A 17976-nucleotide genomic window follows, 5' to 3' on the forward strand; every position below is an offset into this window, starting at 1 on the left:
GAGTAGATTTTTTTCAGAGCTTATATTCATACAACCGTAAATCCATGTTGTTTACAATAATTGCATAATACTGCAATAATAATTAAATGATTCGCATACTGTATATGAAAACAATTTTGGTCAACAATTGAACCATTTTTTGTTTCGAAACATATATGTTAAAATAAAATCTCAAAGTAAACAGCATCATTTATTTATTTTTTTATAGTTATTTTCATGATCATTTTAATCATTATTACCAGTTTATGTAAGCATTCCTCCATCTGAATAAATGGAAGCTTTGGTCACATATTGTGAAAAACAACAATCATATACAGTGCACTTAAAAAAATTCAGAAGAAAAAAATGCATCCATGTATGATTTCTTTTAACAATATCGTATCAATCTACATTTTAAGGCAAACATACTGAAGCATTATTTTGTTTGGAATGGAAAATAGGAATAAACAAACAAACAAAAACTGCTTAGCAGAAAATTAGTCGCCAATCGATAGCTATATGGTGAAACTAACACAAACATATACAAGGCTTTGAGTGACCATACACTTTAATTGTAATAACAATCAGCTCAACTTGAACAAGATATCCGAGCAGCATCCACACATAGATCACCGAAACTAACTTCAAAGATTACGACAGGAAAAAACGAAACAAGCCAAACAAAACGAACAAAATAAAACAAACTGGACAAAACAAATTTGTAATGCCGTAGCAAATCCCAAGAATCGATTAAAAGTTAAAAGTCTGTGATTAAATGAAGTCGTATATCTTGTGCTGTGTTGATCGGGTGATCTTCCACAGTGGACTGCCTCACTTTAAGGGGGGTTGTGGAGGGAGTATGGTGTCTCTGGTAGTGGTAAGTACAGACGTCTCTTCAGACAAACTGACCCCAGGTATGTTCTCTCCTCCATCCTCTGAATGAAGACGAGACCAAAGCAGGGAAAGCCCTATTCGGAGAACCCTGGTTTAAGGATCTAAGTGTCTCCTTTCAGAACGCCCAAGCAGCTCTGCAGCAATTGTAGATTCCCCTGGAGAGAGAGAAAGGAGAGAGCGAGAGAGGCCAAAACAGACTGTGAAAATCACGAATAAATAATTAAAGGATATATTTGACATTATTTAAATGGATAATGTTACCTTGGCATGTTTAAGTTCCAGCTCAGCCAGTTCCACCAAGTTCTTTCTGAATGCTGCTACTCGTCTTGTCTTGAAATCTACCAGTTCTGAGTAAAAAAAAAACAGTGGATAAAAAATTAGGGAAAACCAGAAAAATTTTGTGATCAAAAGTTATACATTTTCTTCTTTATTTATTCTTTACGCCATTCCAGCATCTATTGCTATATTCATGGTGAGAACCAGTTAATCCATACACGGGCAGAGAGGGGAATATTGGTATCTTCTCCATCATTATACAGTGAGGAAAATAAGTATTTGAACACCCTGCTATTTTGCAAGTTCTCCCACTTACAAATCATGGAGGGGTTTGAAATTGTCACCGTAGGTGCATGTCCACTGTGAGAGACATAATCTAAAAAATATCCAGAAATCACAAAGTATGATTTTAAACTATTTATTTGTATGATACAGCTGCAAATAAGTATCTGAACACCTGAGAAAGTCATTGTTAATATTTGGTACAGTAGCCTTTGTTTGCAATTACAGAGGTCAAATGTTTCCTGTAGTTTTTCACCAGGTTTGCACACACTGCAGGAGGGATTTTGGCCCAATTCTCCACACAGATCTTCTCTAGATCAGTCAGGTTTCTGGCCTGTCACTGAGAAACATGGAGTTTAAGCTCCCACCAAAGATTCTCTATTGGATTTAGGTCTGGAGACTGGCTAGGCCACACCAGAACCTTGATATGCTTCTTACAGAGCCACTCCTTGGTTATCCTGGCGGTGTGCTTCGGGTCATTGTCATGTTGGAAGACCCAGCCTTGACCCATCTTCAATGCTCTGATGGTGTTCTTGGGATGGTACTCATCATTCTTTATTTTGGTCTCATCTGACCACATGACTTAGTTTGTCCCATGACTCCTCTGGATCATCCAAATGGTCATTGGCAAACTTAAAACGGGCCTGGACATGTGCTGGTTTAAGCAGGGGAACCTTCCGTGCCATGCATGATTTCAAACCATGATGTCTTAGTGTATTACCAACATTAACCTTGGAAACGGTAGTCCCAGCTCTTTTCAGGTCATTGACCAGCTCCTCCCGTGTAGTTCTGGGCTGATTTCTTACCTTTCTTAGGATCATTGAGACCCCACAAGGTGAGATCTTGCATGGAGCCCCAGTCCGAGAGAGATTGACAGTCATGTTTAGCTTCTTCCTTTTTCGAATGATTGCTCCAACAGTGGACCTTTTTTCACAAAGCTGTTTGGCAATTTCCCCGTAGCCCTTTCCAGCCTTGTGGAGGTGTACAATTTTGTCTCTAGTGTCTTTGGACAGCTCTTTGGTCTTGGCCATGTTAGTAGTTGGATTCTTACTGATTGTATGGGGTGGACCGGTGTCTTTATGCAGCTAGTGACCTCAAACAGGTGCATCTAATTTAGGATAATAAATGGAGTGGAGATGGAAATTTTAAAGGCAGACTAACAGGTCTTTGAGGGTCAGAATTCTAGCTGATAGACAGGTGTTCAAATACTTATTTGCAGTTGTATCATACAAATAAACAGTCTCAAAAAACACACATTGCGATTTCTGAATTCCTTGTCTCGATTCTGTCTCTCACAGTGGACATGCACCTACGATGACAATTTCAGACCCCTCCGTGATTTCGAAGTGGGAGAACTTGCAAAATAGCAGGGTGTTCAAATACGTATTTTCCTCATTGTAGTTGAGCATACATCCAACGGCGTAGCCGTATTTTCTTTTTTAGGTGAACTATTCCTTTAAATTTATAGATAAGACATTCATGGTAAAAAGCATTTTTTATCACTTAATGGCAGGTGGTAAGGCATGAAAAATAAGAGATCATGTACAATACAACTAAAAACGTGAATAGCAGATAAGGTTGCTTCTTCTTACTAACTAGAAAACAAGTGAAATACCTTGTTTGGCAGATTCAGAAATTTTCTCAAACTTCTGACAGCACACTTGCTGTGTGGTTTCTGCTTGGAGAACGTCTTTGTTTTTAGCTCGCGCTTTGTCCAGAGCTTTATTAGCGTTCTCGTAATCAACTAATGCCCTTCCTCGTCTGTACAGAAGATCCTGTGGAGATAATACAGTTTTACACCGTTTCAGCAAGCATCCCACTTACAACTGTAGCAAACATTGTTAATGGCAGAAGATCAAACCACGGCTAGAAAAGATCAATATCAATGTGTAATACTAAACCTTAAAGCTTAAAGAGGTTATCGTTCAAAGCAACCATGATGTACAGCAGTGGTGGCTCGTGACTGCTCTTCTATAGGGGCACTAACTCGAAATATGTGTTTGTTGCGTCATGTGAACCATGTGCATCACGTGTTTTGTCAAAATAAGTGCCTGCTGCACACGTGTCAAAAACATGTATGATAAAAGAGACTCTCACGTTCACAAAATACACGCAAGACACTCCCTTAACAGTAAACTGTGATTATGCATGAGATTATGCGAGTATCTGGCAACGCGAGCATCTCTTTTATCATAAAACCTTTAGACGCGTCTGCAGCAGGCACTTATTTTGACAAGACACATGATGCACATAGGATCACTCAACACGCCGAACACATATTTTGAAATTACAAACCACACACATGATGGGCTACATACATGTTGTGACGAACTTCGCATGAAGCACCCTCGAAAAAAGAAGTCACCGGCCGCCACTAATGTACAGTTAATATTTCACCATTGCATCCCAGTTTAACATTGTGACTGAAGGGCATAACCGATCCTTGGCAGCTTGCGACTCTCTGAGGTAGTACTTCAACAAGTCGGCAAGTTTCAAGTCCTCATCGGCCGCCACGCGTGCTTCAATTTTCTAAACAGAAAACATTAGACACATCTATTGACAAACTAAGAGGAAAAGGTAACATCTGATTCATCACATTGTGCTTTCTGTTAAAGGGGACATTTCACAAGACTTTTTTAAGATGTCAAATAAATCTTCGATGTATTCAGTGTACATATGTGAAGATTTAGCTCAAAATACCATATAGATAATTTATTATAGCATAGCAGGTGTGAGCAAAAATGTGCCGTTTTTGGGTGTGTCCTTTAAAATGCAAATGAGCTGATCTTTGCGCTAAATGGCAGTGTTGTGGTTGGATAGTACAGATTAAAGGGCGGTATTATCCCCTTCCGACATCACAAGGGGACCAATTTTCAATGATCTATTTTTTCACATGCTTGCAGAAAATGGTTTACCAAAACTAAGTGACTGGGTTGATCTTTTTCACATTTTCTAGGTTGATAGAAGCACTGGGGTCCCAATTAAAGCACTTAAACATGGAAAAAGTCAGATTTTCATGATATGTCCACTTTAATGTAAAAACATGCTGAGAAAAACATTTACAACCATATCAAGTTTATCAAGTGAAGCAGTTACATTCACATATGAATCATTTTTAAAAGGTACCTGAATATAAACACATGTATGCTCAAACAGATTAATACTGGGAGTGGCTATAGTAATGGTAAATTAAAAACAGTACAAATCTCAAAGTTTTAATAAACGTTTAAAAATATATATATTTTCTCTGAGGCCACAATGTTATTTACCTCACAATACATGGTGTCAAAAGGTAGCAATCCAAAACAAACATAAACATAGTGAACATCAATCAGTAAAGTCTTCAATTTATAGGCACTCTTCGCGCTGATTGGTCGGATTACATGACCATGCTCCTCCCGAAACTTAAATAAACTTAATTTGTAGAAATTACTTAAATGACCTAATATTACTAAAGCCTGGTCCTCAACTGATCTAAACCCCATCCGGGAAACCGCCTAAAAAGGGACACGCCCAGATTTTGGGAATCCAGCCCATTCACCACATCCCGCAGAGCCAGACAAGTCCACACATACCCCTCTCATCTCCGCGCATGCTGTTACTCTGTCTGACGCAGCCCCCGCTAGCTTAGCTTAGCACAAAGTGTAGCAGTGCTTTGCCTTCTGAGAATATAGTTCCCAGTATGTATACTGTTAAAAGATCGCTGTGTCTCATATCACCTAGTTATTTGTACACGGTGTGACTTTACAGGTCACGGCATATGGATAGGAAAATGATTGCGTTGTTTTGTCGCTTGTTGGAAGCAGTTTGCTAGGTGGAGCCGTTCACTTCCAGTCTTTGTGCTAAGCTAAGCTAGCGGGGGCTGCGTCAGACAGAGCCACAGCACGCACGAAGATGCGAAAGGTATGTATGGACTTATCTAACTCTGGGGGAATACGGCGAATAAGCTAAATTCCCAAAATCTGGGCGTGTTCCTTTAAAGTATTAAAGCATACAAGTTTTTATAGTCGAAGTTCCTTATAACATTTTCATATTTTGTTTTTAACTTACCCTCGTTTTCTCGAAAAGCTCCGATACTTTCAGGAAAAATCTGTTAAACGGTAATATAACAGAACGTGAGTGTAAAACAAACCTATGACTTTATTAACTGAACAAACAGGACTATATGTGACCCTGGACCATCACATAACAAGTCATAAGGGTTATTCTTTTTTTAAATTAAAATAAATAAGCTTTCCATTGATGTATGGTTTGTTAAGATAGGACAATATTTGGCCGAGATACAACTATTTGAAAATCTGGAATCCGAGGGTGCAGAAAATCACCTTTAAAGTTGTCATAATTATGATAAATACATTTAAAGTAGGAAATGTACAAAATATCTTCATGAAACATGATCTTCACTTAAATGATTTTTGGCATAAAAAACAATAATTCTGACCCATAAAATGTATTGTTGGCTATTGCTACAAGTATACCCACGCGACTCATGACCGGTTTGTGGTCCAGGGTCACATATAGACCAAATCTAGAGGAACGTACTTGCACAGATCTGTGGAGTCTTGGGTTCCTAAAGTGTAAAGAGTGGAGGCGATTCTGTTGATGTCATCGGCAGCATCTAAAACAGATGGACCGTTAGATCTCTGAATGATTGATGTATCGCTTTAAAAGACTTCAGAGCTCCTGATTTCACAGCTTCACACATTCACTGCTGTAGCGTAACGCACTACATATCATGTTTTAGTGTTGTGACAATAAGACTCATGCAAAAAAAGAAAAACATTTGGCTCAAAACTGCCAGGAAAAGCAATTTCATTAATGGAGAAGGTGAACACATTTCTGAATTAAATTGTAGTCCAGAAGAATTAAACTTGTGGTATATTATTCAGATTATTATTTACATATTAGCAAAATAGTTAGTAGGGCTGTCAAGTGATTAATCACCATTAATCGCATACAAAAAAGTTAATTATTATGTATATATATAAATATACACACATTTATTTATGCATTTAGGAAACAATTACAAAGCAATATATATTTACTTTTTATTATATTTTTATATATTTTATTGTAAAATAAATAAATAAATAAATAAATAAATAAATATATATATATATATATATATATATATATATATATATATATATATATATATATATATATATATATATATAAAACATATATAAACACATTTTTTCCTAAGTATATATACCTGTATGTGTGAGTGTATTTATATGTACATAATAATTACACACAGTACACACACGTATATTATGCAAATACAAACTTTTATTTTCTATGCAATTAATCGTGATTAATTGTTTGACAGCCTATGTCACCAGATAAATACAATTTCCCACAAAGACCATTAAAATCACTGTTTAAAGACCCATTTGGTTGCCTGACGTCTGTGTGGCTTCCTGACAATTAACACAAGTGTCCCACTATACACTAGGGCTGGTCGGGATATTGAGTTTTGGTAATATATCAGTTTTTTTTTTTACAAGCGGTATACAGCATAAAACCGATTTGGTCTGATGACCCGTCTTTGCAACAGAAGCTCTGCCAGAAATGTACACTGAGGTCAGACGTGAGCTTTCCGACCAGCTCACATGGTGTGCTAGTGTACATTCTCAAGATTTTATTTTCATTATACGCCGTTTTAATAAAGGTGTTTGTGACATCTCACAAGGCTTCGATTTGCATGCAAGCATTTATTGCACTTTGTTAAAAATACTGATATATATTTTATATTATGTTGCCAGCCAGTCATCCCAAAATTACCAAGATATGCAATTAGGTGAATATCACCCAGGCCTACTATACGGCTGATTCTCATGAAACCATTGAAGCACCACGGCACTAATGATTTTAGCTTTAAAATGTGTAATATAGTAACATTAAAAAGCATCAGAATTAACACAATACTGTGTTCTACCTTGCACAATGTGTGATTTCAACATAAGAATTTATCATTGTAAATTTTATCTCATTTTCTGCTGAAATTCTCATTACCGCAATGTGTCCAGCTGTGTTTGAACATGCGTTATGTTGTAATTCAATCAAATTAACACAAAAATATTAAGAAAAAAAATAAATGGATGTTTTGCTAGACTACTTTAGATGACAGAAAAAATATTTACTGAATATTCGTGTATAATAATAATGAAGAAAAAAATGTGTCCATGCCTGATGTTCTCATCCTCCGCAACACTTTTTGAGAACAGTTTAAGCACACATACAGAATTTTAATAAAGTTTGATTTTGAGTGACCAAGCACATGAACCAGTTACTTCAAAATGGCTACCAGGTAAGATCATTTTTTTACAGTTAATTTGAAATATTGTCTTGTCAGAATGCTTACACGACATTTTGATTATCATTACCGCAACAGATGCTTATTAAATGTTAATTTAATTAATAGAAGCATAATACTTTGATTTTAAATGCATGTGCAGAATCTCCAAATTATGTTCTTTCAGGTTTGTCATGTCATTTTGAAAATATGTCAGTGTTGATGTTTTCTGACTGTTGCGGTAATGAGATTTTTTAGGACAAATTTTTTAAATTATGTTACAAAAAGTGTTAAATGATAAGTAAAAGTTTTTAAATTAATGTTCCCATTTACTCCAGACTTTGTTTTTCAATGTCTGGTGGGAAAAAAGTAAATTTAAGCAATTTTTACATTTTCATGCTTGACATTTTTAAAACCAAGTTTTCGTGAGAATCACCCATACAGCATAATCACCACCTTCAATTTCCGTTTATTTCTACACCACTAGTGTCAACAAAACTGAATTAATAATGCAAAAATATTTTACTAATGGCAAACAGGTTTCTCCACCCATCATCATTAACTGAATAAACAAACAGTCCCACCCCTAACTGCACCATCGGCAAAACCATTATTGCTGTGTTGAGTCAGTCAGGATGTTAATAAAAGCAAAGCAATGTTTTGAAAGCACAACAAAGCAATACAAGGACAATCATACCAAGAATCACACACAAATTATCATCTCTGAATATTAAACTAGTGTAGAAAGCTTTTTAACATCATCTGTGACGTCTTGCAGATAATATCACAGATAATGGTTACTTCGTTGACCTTGCTATATCATTGAAACTACATGGATATAAAAAGTAAATGTTTCTCAAGTAAAGATTTACCCCTAGTGGCACAGTTACATCTTTACCCACCATTGACACCAAGTTCACTCGTCAAATAAGAGAAAACACTTCCCTGCCAATGACGAGTTTTTACGGCAATCCGTATTTCCTCTATAATCAACCAGATGGCGCTCTTACCCAACTTATAAAACCCAGAAGTATTAAAGTAACACAAAAGAGTTTTTGCTCTTTGCTCCCCCTACAGGTTGGAAGTGGAATTGTCCATTACCACTGTCGTAAATAATTTAGCCTACTGCAGCAAAGCTGGCTCTGATTGGATTGTAGGTCTGCCGTGAAGCAAGTTTTTGTAGTTTTTACTCGAACTACAGTACCGCGACCCAACGGTTGGAAACTTCTTTAGTGCGGTTTTGGTCGATAGAGGGCTGCAAAGTTTCGAGTGGATGAACGACTGAAACTTTTTTGGAAACGTTATTTTAAGGTAAAAAACTCTTTAGTGTTGCTTTAAGGCAAACAGTTCAAACCCCATATATGTTTTGATCATCGCTCTGAATCTGATATTTATCAAAAGTTCACAAAAACGCTCAAACGCATTTTGCTCGAAAGTTTGTATTTTTGAAGAAACCTTCCCATATTCTTTTATGAAAGAATATAACTTCCCATAACTTTTATGAAAATCATAACAAAGTCTGCCGCTGGCTGGCAACTTAAAAAAAAAACGCTGTTGGGAAAGAGTTAAAGGTGCAATGTGTAACTTTTCGGAGGATATATTAACAGAAATGCAATACAGTATACATTACTATAATATCAGCAGTGTATAAAGACTTTACAAAATGAATTGTATTGTTTTTATTACCTTAGAATGAGAAGTTTTTATCTACGAAAACCGCGGGTCCACTTACATGAAAGTCGTATTTTTACAGCACTATGTTTCTACAGTTGCCCTAAATGGATAAACTGTTCTACAGAGCATGTTTTGTCCCTACGTTGTCTCAGATGGCGACATGTTTGTCTACCGTACTAGCTTCTCATTGTGTTTCGAAATTGAGGTTGGTTGCAATTCGCAATCTCACCACTAGATGCTGCTAAAACGCACATAACATCTTTAAGAAAACAGAAACTTACTTTTGTGAGACTTGATCATTCGATCAGATTTGGCAGAGGAGTCTTTGACGCGGTTGTGGTATTCTAAGAGGAATGTCTTCTCATGTTCAAAGAAATCATCCACATCCTTGGATTTGAAAAACAAAAAAATTAGGATCAATCTTCTTTCAAATTTTAGTGGCACAAATACACACAATACAACAAATTAACATTATAATTAAAATAACATATACGTTAATTAATACGAATATTTTGAATAGAACAACAAAAATGTTATAGATTACAGTCGTTTGGAGAGAAGAGTTCATGTTAGGGCAACAAGATATACCAAATGTTTAGCAATATTGTAAATGTGCATATCACTATATATAGCAATGGTTGACAATAACTATATAATTTCTTATATAATACTTCAAAAAGTTGCATATAGTCAAAAGTTTTGGTTGATGCAGATAGCAGAGAGACTGGCGAGATAAAGAGAGTGATGCTTCATACAAAATGTAATTTTTTTATATGTTAATATAATTTCGTACATATCATATACTGCATTTTTCTTCAATAACGTGCATCCCTAGATTACACTGTCATGAAAAAAGTCAATGTGCAAAATATGTTTTTCTTTCAGTATGACAAACTTCCCAAATATTCCCCTCACAGCCTCACTTCAATGTCTGTTGAGTCAGATGTGAGTCAGTGTATAATCTTTGCCAGCGTTCAATGCATAAGAGTCATAAACATTAGCCAAAGTAAATCATTTCTCAGAAAGGTGATTTAAGTCACGACCTCTCTCTTTCTCCTTTGATCTATAAAGCAGAAGCACATTAAACAGTCACATGACATTGAACGACGGCCACAGACCGAACTGAACTGACCTTCACTCCAGCCACCAAAACTCCATCTGCAGATTTCACCACATTCTTAAAGAAGTCCTCCAGCTTCTCCTTCTTGTTCTTCCCTCGTACACTCAGCTAGGATTAGACAAATGTAAGGTCAAATAAACACAAAAACGCAACGTTTTTCACTGTATGTCTATTTGGTTTAGGGATGCATAACGATTAATCGCGATTAATCTATAGTTGAATAAAAGTTTTTGTTTTTGTCATATATGTGTGTCTGTGTATAATAACTTTGTATAGATAAATGCACACACATGCATGAATATATTTAAGAAATCTTTACATGTGTATATACATTTGTATATTTATGTATAATTTATATTATATATAAAATATACTTTTTCCTTAAAATTATACATGCATGTGTGCATTTTTTATATATACTAGGGCTGTCAAAAGATTAATCGCGATTAATCGCATCCAAAATAAAAGTTTGTGTTTACATAACATATGTGTGTGTACTGTGTGTAAATATGATGTATATATAAATACACACACATTCATGTATATATTTATGAAATATTTGCATTTATATACTGTATATACATTTATATAATTTATATAATATAGAAATATAAATATTCTATATATAAATATTACCAATTTTTCGTAAATATATATATTATTCTGTGTGTTTTTATATATACATAATATTTACACACAGTACACACACATTTGTTATGTTGACACAAACTTTTGTTTTGGATGCGATTAATCGCGATTGATCTTTTGACAGCCCTAATATATACATAATTATTATACACAGTTTACACACATATATGATGTAAACAAAAACGTTTGTTCTGCTATAGATTAATCGCGATTAATCGCTATGCATCCCTGGTTTGACCACAACAACAATCTTGATTTTGAACAATTTTAATTATTTTGCAAGGAAACAAACATTTTCAATACAAGATCCAAAGAGCTTTTGGTGGTATGTAATGATGTGTGATGGTAATAAAATATAAACCAGTAAAGATAAGACAGCAGTACTGTATAACCGTGATAAGGGCTGCAACAAGCAATCATTTTCATAATCGATTAATCAGACGATTATTTTACGATTAATCGGGGAAAAACCTAAATATCTATTCAATTAGATTTTTCACTTATTATAGCTAAATAAATCCTTAAATTAGAGTATTCAAGTGTACTTTAAAAAGTGTAAACATACTGAGTTTTACTAATATAATCTTTAATTTTTATATTAAAGGGACACTCCACTTTTTTGGAAAATAGGCTCAGTTTCCAACTCCCCTAGAGTTAAACAACTGATTTTTACCTTTTTAGGATCTATTCAGCCGATCTCCGGGTCTGGCGGTACACCGGAAATAGTCCCCTTGGTAACTTTCAATAGCTGGGGACTATTTTCGGGCAATGCGTAAATCATTGTGCCTCCTGCAGCCATGTTACTTAATTATTATGCCAGAATGAGAGTGTTGTTCCTAACCATATCGGCCTAGAAAATCACAACTTTTATTTTTCCGTCGGTCTTAGTACACGATGTTACTACAGAAGAGTCAAGTTTTAAATAGGAAAAATATCCAAACTCTTTGATCATTTTTGAGGGCAATGCTAATGGTCTAATGATCAGATTCAATGGATTATGCTAAGCTATGCTAAAAGTGCTAGCGCTAGACCCGGAGATCAGCTGATTGGATTTCAAAATGGTAAAAATCAAATGTTTAACTCTAGGGGAGCTGGAAAATGAGCATATTTTCAAAAAAAGTGGAGTGTTCATTTAAAAAAAAGTTTTTAAATAGTAAAACATCTTTATAAGCGACGTATGAAAGCGAAGCACCTTGCACCTGAATTTATAAGTGCACAGCTCATGCTGTATGAAGCAAATGGTGGAGCGTGAGCATGTGACATCCCAGACCGATTGATAATGACATTAATTGACAACTATTTTTATAAAAGACTATTATCCAGTTTATCAATGTGATGTTGCAGCCCGTGACAGAATTTTAAAATATGACAATACACACACAATTGCTCAATGATCAGAAAGATGCTCTCAGGGCACTCAGGTCTTGGTTGTACTCTAGGAAAACATGAAAGTTCAAGTCTTTGCGCAGGACGGGATGAGCAGCGACGCGGCACAGAAAGACCTCGTGCATGGCCACGGTCTTCTTGAAGATGGCCAAATATTCACTGCAACACATTTCCATATCATTACCATTCACGAGTGATGTGAACTCTGTGGTCACTACATAAAGACGGTCAACTCAGCCTCTAGTTCCTGCTTCATCTTTGTGAACTCCTCCTTGGTCATTGAACCTTCTCCTTCACCCAGTTTCTGAAGTTTCTCCCGAGATGCATCGAAATCCGGCCTCGGAGGAGCGGGTGGGATCTACAGGGAAAATACTTTATGACCACATCGACTCTTAGGGGTGGTTTACCGGACAGGGCTTAAGATAGTCCCAGACTAAAATGCTTATTTGAGATGTCTTAACCTAAAACTAAGATACCTTAAAATATTTCAGTGCAAAGATGCACACCAGTATGGTTTTTTGTAAAAACTGTCCTAATATAAAGCAGGACTAGTCCTGGCTTAATCTAAATGCTGTCCAGGAAAACGGCCTTAGTAATGTTACAATTCCCAAAACTTTGGTTTGCCTTTAGCGGGAAATACTAGTGAATCCCTGGGATTTGTAATCATTTTTACCGAATGCAAAATGCAATCGCTTGCAGCGCTGTGCCTAATCCAAAGTGCTATAAATAATTCAGTCTAGTTTTGATGATGCTGTGAATGCTTGCCAGCGCCGGGTCTCTTTCTTTGGTGTGTATTAAATGTATCCCAGTTGAAAATCTATTAAATCAGATAGCAAAAGACAGGCCTATTTGATCCTTGAAGTACTGTAATGGATGGAAAAGCCAATAAAACCAAAAAAAAACAGGAGAGCTGATTCATTCCATATCAACTAGGATTTCTAATTTTTTAAATAAACTTATATAACGCAGTGTTAATAATAAAATAATGTATCTAATATAGAATTATGTTTCTATTTTGTTGCTGATGGAAAATAAATGCTTCAAAAACAACTTTAACAGGAAATGTAATCGCTCATGATAACAAATATCATTTCCCTTTTCTTGCACCTGAACTACAGCAGTCATATTCCTCATGCAGACTTTGCAATAAAATGAAGCTTATAGCAATGATTTTACCCTTGGCAAGGGCGACTGGAGCATCTGAATGACATTTAAGTCTGACTGGAAACATTTAACTAGAAACAGCGATTAACAGTCCAGCCTTTGTTGCATATTATGACTTCATATGCATGGCTAAGCAAACGTTTACTGTAAGTTCTCAGAGATGTCACAGTACTACTTACAATATAACCGGCATATTCTTCATTTTCCACAAAGGAGTCGTGAAGCCAGATAAACTCTTCGTGCTGTCTAACCACTGAGAATTCATTTTGTTTGAAATTAGGAAGAGTGCTCTAAGAAATCAGAAAATTGAAAGGAAACTATAAGTATACAAATAAAAAAATATATTTAATAACAAACACACAATTCTGACTGTCTCTGTCGTGTACCTTTGTATGGACGGTGAACTTGACTTTGTCTCTTTCACTTAAAGCATCTGAAATGTCCACTTGTAGTGTAGCATCAGTTTGAAGATCCACATTCACTGCCCTTGGCTGTAAACAACATTGTGTGTTATTATTGCTGTAAACAGATTTTTAGTCAACAGAAAATGCTGAAAATTTTTTAGATGCTTTGGATAAAAGCATCTGCTAAAGTATAAATGTAAATGAATAAAAATAGCAAACTATTCAAATCATCTTTTAAAGATTTTAAAAATTCTTTTAAAATCTTAGGAAAAGTTTCTTAATGGATTAGAAGGAGATTATTTTGTCAATAAACGCTGCAAAAAAAAAAGACTTTTATTACTTAGATTTTTGCCTTGTTTTTAGTACAAATATCATAAAATTCTAAAATCAAGATGGATTTTCTCGATGAGCAAAATGATATAAGAAAATACATAGTTTTTAGACAAAAAATGTCAAATTTAAGTGAATTTGTACCGAGCCCCTAAGGTGACGTTGGGTTAAAAAAAAAACGTGAAACTATCGAGTTTAGTTTCGCATGCTCACGCGAAAGTTTCACGTGCGCACACGAAACTAAATTAATTTAAATTTTATATTTTTATGATATAGAAAAATACGTTGTTTTTAGAAAAAATATATATAATTTGAGTGAATTTGTGCTAAAAACAAGAAAAAAACGAAACTCAAGAAAAATTCAAGAAAAATTTGCTTACCCTCATTTGCAGATTTTTTAGTTTTTTTTTGTTGCTTTTTTTAAAGCACAAATTCATTTAAATTTGTTTATTTTTGTCTAAAAACTATACTTATTTTCTTCGGACATTTTGCTCATCAAGAAAATGCATCTTGATTTAAGAATTTTTAACTATTTGAAGAGTTTCATTGCAAAACGAGATAAATCCGTTTTTTTAATGGTTCAGAAATCTTGTTTTTTGGTTGTGCATTCCAATGAATATCAATTCAACTGCAGTTGGTTTGTTTTGGTTTAAACCTTCATAACCTAAAAAATACAGCTAAGTAGCACCATAAAACAAAATAATAACATGATAACATAATAATAAACATGTTTTGACAAAAATGTTAAAAATGGATTTATCTCGTTTTGCAACAAAACTCTACATTTGTACTAAAAACAAGACAAAAATACTAAGTAATTAAGTCTTTTTTTTTGCAGTTACTAGTTGTCATTAAACCACAATCATTACAAATATGTATTAGATAATTTACCAGTTATACAAATTACAGCTTTTACAGCTCAACAAATCAATATTGTCCATTTTTTACATTTAAAAAATACTGCCTTCCAAATGTTATTTTGTCATAAACATCAGTCATTATTAAAATGTTAGACTACTTATGTTTACTTGTAAAGTATATTCTTTAACCATTTGTACCATGTATATAGAAAATACTGTTTTTGAGGTGCAAATTGACATTTTAATACATTTTATTTAAAGGGAAAGTGATTATTTAATCATTAAAAGTTGTCTATAAACGTTTGTCATTAGAAAAATATGTGCATTTAGCAAAATATATCGAAAATACCGCGAAGATAAACGTATAATACATTGACATCGAGAAGCTTTCACTCCCGTCAATATCTAGGCTATTTATTTCTTTACATATTTCAGTCAGATGACATATGAATGAATAATACTGTATAATAATTTGTGTAAAATAACCCACGGCCCTATTATCAATAAATCAGACATATAAGCAAATGTATAAACCTGCAGACTGAAAGTGTTACAGTGTGGTAACTTTAAAAGCGACTAGTTTGTAGCACTGACACCAGACCAGTGAATTGTCGTGCACGGGTGTTGTGTATTTGTGTGTCCGTGTATCCAGCAGCAGGCAGCAGGAAGTGGACGCGCGCTGGGCCACGGTAACACCAGCAGTCATCCACGCGTCCGTTGCGCGACACAAACACACAAAACACGCACGAGAAAGAGAGAAAGGAAGGATCAAAATGAGAAAGGAGAAAAAAACTTACTCCTCTGTCCTCTTCGGAGAGAAAATCGGGACCATCGTCCAGCCCTTCTTGCTGTTGAGAGAAGACAGAGAGAGGTCAGAATGCACGACAGGAAAACTGACGCGCGATATAACGCGACGCGTCGGATGATTGCGAGATGAATTGATGGAGGTGGAAGGAGAATTAAAGTGAAAGAGAGAAAGGCGCCCACCATCATGGCTCCTGCGGGTGGAGATGAATGTGGCGGAGTCGTGTGACGTGCGGGACGGAGGGAGGGAGGCTGGAGATCTGGAGAGGTGGAGCCTTCATGTGTTCAACTGAGATCAGTGCAACCTCACAAAGCATAAGTATGGTGAAAATGTCCTGTTTTTTTAGTTTGTGCATAGTATATATTATATTATATATGTAAAGCACATTGTGAATTGTTTTAAAAGAAGCTGTGTGGTTAAATAAATATTTTTTTCCAAAATGTTATATAAAATAAGTATTTTTTATTTTTTTATTTTTGTTGTTTGTAGTGTTTGGTGCAACATAAATATTTTACAAATAAAAATATATATAAAACATATTTACATATGTAAAACATATATATATTATATTAACATATAATATAATATAATGAGGCGGTTTCCCAAACAGGGATTAGACTATAGTCTAAAATAAAAGTAAGAGCTGTCAAAACTGAAAACAACTTGTACTGACATATCTTAAAATACATCACTTCCCTTTGTTTTGCCTTAAAATGCACACAAGTAATGTTTTTAGTTAGGGATGTTTGTTAAAACTGGTTATATTTCCTAATTAAACTAAGGCCTAGTCCTGGCTTGAGCTAATCCCTGTCCGGGAAACCACCCCATTATGTTATGTGGTAATTTTAACATTTCACAAAATCAAAGGTTGTATCTCTGTTAATAGTAGTTAATGCACAATGAACTAGCATGTAGTGTTGTAGTCAAGACCACCTAAACCGAGACCCAGTCATGACCAACACCAAGACAGGCCGAGACCGAGACAAGACCAAGACTTTAAAGGGTCGAGACCAAGTCAAGACCAAGACCAGTGCAAGTCAATGCATTAAAAAACTTATGATAAAATGTGGAATATGCAGGCACTTCTTGTCTGTGTGTGTGTGTGCGCGCATGCGTGTGTGTGTGTGTGTGTGTGTGTGTGTGTGTGTGTGTGTGTGTGTGTGTGTGTGTGTGTGTGTGTGTGTGTGTGTGTGTGTGTGTGTGTGTGTGTGTGTGTGTGTGTGTGTGTGTGTGTGTGCCATCAGAGAAGTTGATAAAATAATCAAAGGCATTGCAGATATGTGGGAATTTATCTTTGTCTAAGCAAATAAAAGTAAACAAACACTAAAGAGCTGAAATCAACATAACCATTTATTCTGAACTGTCTTTCCATGGCTTGCCATCCACTTAACACAATGCAGGTGTTTTTAGTAATAAAAATAAAATTGGAAAAACTGTCATTGGGAGAAATTTAAACAATGCTTAAACAATGCCAACATCATATGCCAAACCTGAAAAAACTGCATAAAATGAATGATAAAAAATAAATTTGTGATGTGCCATCAGTTGTTTTCTTGACCGGTTTTGAAATAAGATTCAGAGTCCTCTTTGTCTGAGACCGAGTAAAAATGCGGTCGATTCCAAGACGAGACCAATACCTTTAAAAAGTGGTCTTGAGACCGAGACCGCTCTCGAGAACTCCAACACTACTAGCATGATCAATTATATTGACATTAATTAACATTAACAAAGATTAATAAATGCTAAAAATATATTTCTTAATGTTAGATCATGTTGTCTAATGCATTTACTAATGTCAACAAATACAAACTTATTGTAAAGTGTTAACATTATATTTTATTTTATTTCATTTTATT

The 17976-nt window shown here is 35.1% G+C and overlaps 1 protein-coding gene across 1 annotated transcript; it reads right to left on the reverse strand.

The window, feature by feature from the left end:
• Nucleotides 1–177: 177 nt before the first annotated feature.
• Nucleotides 178–16411, reverse strand: snx6 (sorting nexin 6). Its single transcript, XM_073869977.1, has 14 exons — nucleotides 16303–16411; nucleotides 16113–16163; nucleotides 14108–14212; nucleotides 13901–14011; nucleotides 12791–12915; nucleotides 12586–12713; nucleotides 10536–10624; nucleotides 9685–9790; nucleotides 5974–6049; nucleotides 5482–5521; nucleotides 3870–3960; nucleotides 3047–3202; nucleotides 1135–1220; nucleotides 178–1028 (listed from the first exon to the last, which is right to left on the reverse strand). The coding sequence occupies exons 1-14, from the start codon at nucleotides 16306–16308 to the stop codon at nucleotides 975–977; spliced, it is 1224 nt and encodes a 407-aa protein (XP_073726078.1). The 5' UTR covers nucleotides 16309–16411; the 3' UTR covers nucleotides 178–974.
• Nucleotides 16412–17976: the final 1565 nt, after the last annotated feature.

Source organism: Misgurnus anguillicaudatus, chromosome 7 (genome assembly GCF_027580225.2).
Source record: "Misgurnus anguillicaudatus chromosome 7, ASM2758022v2, whole genome shotgun sequence".
Taxonomy (NCBI): Eukaryota; Metazoa; Chordata; class Actinopteri; order Cypriniformes; family Cobitidae; genus Misgurnus; species Misgurnus anguillicaudatus.